The sequence below is a fragment of the Oxyura jamaicensis genome (genome assembly GCF_011077185.1).
Source record: "Oxyura jamaicensis isolate SHBP4307 breed ruddy duck chromosome 4 unlocalized genomic scaffold, BPBGC_Ojam_1.0 oxy4_random_OJ72827, whole genome shotgun sequence".
Classification (NCBI taxonomy): Eukaryota; Metazoa; Chordata; class Aves; order Anseriformes; family Anatidae; genus Oxyura; species Oxyura jamaicensis.
The window spans coordinates 1-5,728 of NW_023303851.1; the positions used below are offsets into that span (position 1 = coordinate 1).

The window sequence follows — 5,728 nt, forward strand, 5'->3', positions numbered from 1 at the left end:
AGGCGTCCCGCAGCGCCCTGGTGATGATGCCGCGCTGGAAGCAGAGCTCCACCAGCCGCTCCAGGAGGCCGTGGGCCAGGGGCACGTCCAGGCTGATGTCCCCCAGCTCCGCGTACACCCGCTGGAAGCCCTGGGGTCACGGGGACACCGCAGGGATCAGCCCCGGGACCCCCGCCCCACACCCCCCCAGCCCCCCTGACAGTTGCCTCCGCGCTCACCCGGTTCATCTGGTCCAGCGTCACCAGCCCCGTCTCCCACAGCACCTTCAGCAGTGTCACCATCATCGTCACCGGCGCGTCCCCGGAGCCCTCCAGCACCATCACCACCGCCTGCGGGCAGCGGGCGTCAGCAGGGCCGCGGGGCTCCCCCCGGCACCCCCAGCCCCCCCAGCCCCTCACCTCGTACACCAGCTCGTGGTGGAAGTGCGGCACCTCCAGCGCCCGCAGGCAGCGCTCAGCCTCCGACACCTCCCCGGACAGCAGGTACTCCCGCAGCAGCAGGTTCATCTGGGGACAAAGATGGCTGTGGTGGGGACACTGGGGACACAGAGCAGGGGCTCTGTGTGGGGACAGCTGGGAACGCGGTCCTGATGTGGGGGTGGCACTGAGACAGCTGGGGGTGTTGCTGGTGTGGCAGAACAGGCCCGGGGACATGAGCAGTGGATGCCACATGGGCATGACGGCACCGAGGGGTGCGGTGGGGCACATGCAGGGCACTTCTGGAGGCCTGGGCAGGGCTGAGGGGACGGAGCGTGGGGACACCCGCAGGGACGGGGCCTGGGCAGGACTGGGGGTCGCGGCGCGGGATGCACGCGGGGCCGGCCGTGCGCTGACCTCCTTGACCAGGTGCTTGACGGGGCGCTGGCCGCCCCCCACGCCCCAGACGTTGTCGAGCCGGTTGACGTCGCGCTTGATGCGCAGCAGGACGGCGGCACGGTCGAGGGCGGCCCTGCGGAGGACGGGGTGAGGGCCGGGCGCGGGGCGGGCAGCGGGGGCCGGGGCGGCGCTTACCTGGCGTGCTCGCAGTCCACGCGCCCCTTGTAGCGCTCCAGGAAGTCCAGGGGCAGCGCGTGGTCAGCCACCGCCCGGGCGATGAACTGCCCCAGCATCTGGGGGCACGGTGTCAGCGCGTGGCCCGCCGCTGACCCAAGCACTGCTGGCGTGGCCATGTCCCCCTGCCACCCCCTGGCACAGACGCCCCCCCCCCCCCCGGCACAGCCACCTCCCTGCACGGCAGCCCCTGGCACGGCCGTGTCCCCCAGAGCGCGCCCCGGCATGGCCACGTCCCCGCGCCCGCTGACACCTGGGGGGCCTCGGGGGTGTCGAGGATGAGGTCGGGCAGGTCCTGCAGCATCCTGTCGAAGGCCCAGGCGATGTCCTCGGGGCTCACCACGCGGCCCACCAGGTCGGACAGCAGGCGGGACGTCAGCTCGCGGTGGCTGGCCTTGCCCTCCAGCGCCAGTGCCACTGCCAGCGAGGGCACCGCGTGCTTCTGGCTGCCCAGGTTCAGCCCCCGCAGCAGCGCCTGCACCCAGCACGTTAACGCCGGCCCCATGCACACCCCCCAGACCCTGCTCCTCCCCGGGTCCTGCCCCACACCAGGCTGGCCCCTGCATCTCCCCTCCCCATCACCAAGGCACCCCGTCCCCTCCCCAAGGGACCTTGCCCTTTCCGAAGGGCTACCACCAGCAAGGGACCCCCCTCCTCGCTCCAAGGGACCCTTCCCCTCCCCGGGACCCTGCCCCACACGAGCTGGCCCCGTCCCCCTCACCAAGCGTCCCCTCTCCCCCTGCCCTGACGCACCATGACCTCACTGGTGTCCCCGTGCTCAAAGTACTCCAGCACCATGGGCTGTACGTTCTTCTCCAGCTCGTCCTCCTCCAGCTCGGGCACCACGGTGGCATACACCGTGTCCCCCTGCGGGGACGGACGGACGTGGCTACCCGTGGGGCTCCAGTTGGCCGCCCACAGTGGGGGCTGCCCCAGGCAGGGGCTCGGGGAGGGGGCCGGGGCTGTACCTGAGCCACCTCGTCGTAGTTGGGGTCGCGGGCGTCGGGCTCCTGGTAGCCGTACACCACGCCGGGGGCACCCCACACACCCTTGCCCCCGGCACCGCCTGCACCAGGCATAGATGGGGCTCAGACACGGGGGGCACTGAGACCACCGGGGGGGGCTACCAGCAGGGGGGCAGGGAGGGAGCCCTGCCCCATGGGGGTGGGGGGGAGTGGGCAATCTCATGGGGAGGTGTCAGGGCAGTGTGGGTCAGGGAGGGTGCAGGGGAGGGTCCCAGCCCCATGGGGGTTGGGGTGACAGGGCTGTGCAGGGTCCCCAGCCCCAGGGGGAAATGGAGGGGGGGGGGGGTCCCAGCCTCATGGCGGGGTGAAAGGGCTGTGCGGGGGTCCCAGCCCCAAGGAGAAATGGAGGGGGGTTCCCAGCCCCGTGGGGGGTGACAGGGCTGTGCAGGGTCCCCAGCTCCAAAGGGGGGGTTCCCGGCCCCCCGGGGGTCCCAGCCCGCTCCTCACCTTTCTTGGGCAGCCCGCGGCCCTTGCCCATGCGGGACTTGCGGTCGTGGGCCCTGCCCTTGGGGCTGCCGGGCTCGGGGCCGGGCTCGGCGCCCTCGGACAGCGACTCTCGGGCCGAGTCCCGGGACGAGGCGCGCCGCAGCCGCCGCTTGGCCTTGGCCTTGAGGCGCGCCTCGTGCAGCAGCTTCTCGCGGGGGGCCCAGGCCAGCGGCCCCCCGGCCCCCGGCAGCTCCTCGGCCCCGTCCTCCTCGGCGCCCGCCGGGCACGGGCCCTGCGCACCACCGGCACCGTCACCGCGCGCCCCGACGGGACCCGGCCCCTCCCGCCCCGCTCCGGTCCCGGTCCCCGGGGCCGGTCCCGGTACTTGCCGTGGCGAAGGGGGCGCGGTCGGTGGCGCCCAGCTCGGCCGCGCTGGCGGCGGACATCGCGGCGGCGGCGGGGCCGGGCCGGGCCCGAGGCTGCACCGGGACGGGGACGGGGACCGGGACGGGGAGGGGGCGCGCGGCTCGGCCCGACCCCGCCCCGCCGCGCGGAGGAAGTGACCGGGCGGCAGCGGCGGCATGATGGGAGCCGTAGTCCCGCCGGCACCGGGAGCACCGGGAGCACCGGGGAACCCCGGCACCGGGCGTGGCGGCACCGCGGGGGGGCGGAAAGAAACGAGACGCGAGGGCACGGCGGGGGCACGGCGGGGGCACGGGGTCGGCAGCGGCGCAGAGCGGACCCCGACCCCCTCGTGGGGAACCTCCCGCCCCCCCGCACCGGCCCCAGGTGGGCAGCACCAGGCGAGCACGGCCTGAGCCGCACGGGGCTTGGCGGAGCCCCTCGGGCACAGAGGGGCCGGTGCCGAGCCCAGCGCACAGGGGGTGGCCCCGTGCAGGCACCCCCAGGGGCACAGCGAGAAACCCACAGCCGGGGCGGGGGCTGCCCCCCACCGGACGCCCCCCCGGGGAAGGGGACAGAGGCCCGGAGCCCGGCTCGGCTCCGTGGGTGCTTTATTGCTGCTCAGCCCTCGGGGCTCTTGGCCATGCAGGGCAGGCCGGGCACACGCCAGCGCCGGGCCCCGCGCAGCCGCAGCGACAGCCACTGCTGCTGGCTGCCCGCCAGGTAGGACTCGGGGGGGCTGCGCAGCCGGCCGGGAGCCTCGGTGCTGGGGGAGGCCGGGGGGGGGCCCGCCACAGCCCCCGGTGCCTCCAGGGTCTCCAGGCTGTGCAGGCTGCCTGCACCCAGCTCCTGCGTGCGGGCACCGTTGTTGGAGCCTGGATGGGGAGAGGAGACGGGGTCACAGGGGGGATGGGGCCTGGCCCATGCCCCCCATCCTGAGCTCCCCGCTGCCGGGGAGGGATGAGGAGCCCGAGCCAGGCACCACGGGAGCTGCGGGCTGGGGGCTCCCGTCCCGACTCACAGCACTGGCGCAGGGAGGGCCAGGGGTGGGAGGACAGGTAGGCCTTGCCGCTGGGCTGCTGCAGCAGGCAGAGGATGGCGCTGTCCATCTGCTGGAAGACGCGCAGGGACAGCAGCGACTGCCGGGTCTCGGGCGCCAGCCCGTAGTGCTCCGACTGCACCAGGTCCCGCACCAGCGCGAAGTCCTGCTGCAGCTGCAGGGCACCCTGCAGGCTGCGGGCAGCGCCTCAGCCGGGGCGCCCCCGGCCCCTGCCCCTGCCCAGCCGCGGCCCCGCCGCCCTCACCTGAACTTGATCTTCCGAGCCAGGATGTGATCCAGCCAGGCCTCCACGAAGGCCGTCGTGACCCGGGCCAGGGTGGGCACCTGGGAGTCGCGGGGCAGCAGCTGGGCACCCTGCAGGACCTGGCCCAGCACCGTCTGGGCCGCTGCTGCCGCGTACTCGCTGGGGGAGCTGGGCAGCTCTGCAGGGACGGGGACCTGGTCAGCCCCGCGGCCCTGCTGGGGCTGGGGGGGCCGGGGTGCCTGCTACCCACCGGCTCGGAGGCTGACCCGCCAATGCTTGCCCAGCGGCATGGTCTGGTCAAAGATCTCGGCCGACATCCGCTTGCAGTCGGTGGAGAACATCTTCAGCACGTCCCCCGCAAATTGCTGGGGAGCAGAGCGTGGGGAGCTGGGGCTGTGCAGCCCAGCACCCAACCGTGCCAAACCGCCCCTCCCCGCTGCGGGACCTCTCCCGACACACTGCACGGCTTGGTGCATGGTGGCTGCTGGCACCCAGGGCTGTGGCAGTGGAACACAAGCCACTGGCAGCGCTCAGCCCTACCTGGATGCTGGCAGCCATGGAGCGGATCTGCTGGCACAGCCACATCTCCTGGTGGGACCGGAGCCGCTGGTGGGGCGCGAGGTGCTGGGGGCTGTCCCCGGGCTCCAGGAAGGCCGCGCTCACCAGCAGCACCAGCGCGTCCGTCTCGGCCTTCAGCAGCTGTAGGCAGCAGAAGGAAGAGGGGTGACCCAAATCCTGCCCACAGTGGGGCTGAGCCCCCTGTGCCCCCACCCCGGCCCTGCACTCACCTGCAGGTCTCCCTGGGTGACGAGCAGGAACTGGTGGAGGGACCAGGACGCCAGGAACTGGAAGGCTTTGCCCATCAGCCAGGAGCAGGAGGCCTGCACCGTGGCCAGGCACCGGCCCAGCAGCTGCAGGCGCAGGCAGGGCGAGCCGGGGGGGCTGCCTGGGGGCAGGCAGGGCAGTGGGGACACTGTGGTGGCTGCAGTGACACTGCACTTGGCAGGAGCTCAGCACAGCAGAGACAAGAGAGGGATGGTCCCTGTCCCCAGACCACGACAAGGTGCCACTCACCCTCAGGTGTGGGCGGCAGGTGCCGCAGGGCGAAGGACAGGGCTGGGTAGAGCTGCTGCAGGAGCCGGGCGGTGCTGCTCTGCGCCGCTCCCCCCGACGGCTCCGGCACTGCTGAGCACCGGTCACACAGCCCCGAGCCCAGCGCCCGGGTGAAGTCTGCGAGGGGGACACGGGGTGAGCGGTGCTGGGCCCCGGGCAGGGACCCCCCAGCCACCCCACACCCCCTACCTCGCTCCCAGGTGCGCAGGACACCCCGGCACAGCAGGCGCAGGCAGAGGTGCTCCAGCCCCTCCTGGCACTCTGGGGGGATGCAGGCTGCAGGGGGACAGTGCTGAGGGACACCCTGAGGGACCCCTGGCCCCCGGTGCAGGGCTGGGGGTCTCCTGGGGGCGGCCACTCCACAGCGACCCTGGGTGAGTGCCCGGTGCAGCTCCTGCGTGTTGCTGGT

General features: G+C 73.6%; 2 protein-coding genes across 2 annotated transcripts; both read right to left on the reverse strand.

Moving 5' to 3' along the window:
- Window positions 1-4: 4 nt before the first annotated feature.
- Window positions 5-3,038, reverse strand: LOC118157217 (programmed cell death protein 4-like; the record flags this gene model as incomplete). The annotated part of the gene is made up of 10 exons (XM_035311474.1): window positions 2,890-3,038; window positions 2,522-2,792; window positions 2,018-2,115; window positions 1,803-1,916; window positions 1,303-1,524; window positions 1,011-1,108; window positions 834-948; window positions 399-506; window positions 219-329; window positions 5-130 (listed from the first exon to the last, which is right to left on the reverse strand). Coding segments are annotated over exons 1-10 (1,320 nt in total), but the record flags the coding sequence as incomplete, so codon positions are not given.
- Window positions 3,039-3,490: 452 nt separating this feature from the next.
- On the reverse strand, window positions 3,491-5,721 carry CCDC142 (coiled-coil domain containing 142). Its single transcript, XM_035311473.1, has 8 exons — window positions 5,509-5,721; window positions 5,281-5,436; window positions 4,995-5,152; window positions 4,747-4,905; window positions 4,457-4,571; window positions 4,207-4,384; window positions 3,924-4,135; window positions 3,491-3,777 (listed from the first exon to the last, which is right to left on the reverse strand). The coding sequence occupies exons 3-8, from the start codon at window positions 5,067-5,069 to the stop codon at window positions 3,524-3,526; spliced, it is 993 nt and encodes a 330-aa protein (XP_035167364.1). The 5' UTR covers window positions 5,070-5,152; window positions 5,281-5,436; window positions 5,509-5,721; the 3' UTR covers window positions 3,491-3,523.
- Between the last annotated feature and the right edge of the window lie 7 nt (window positions 5,722-5,728).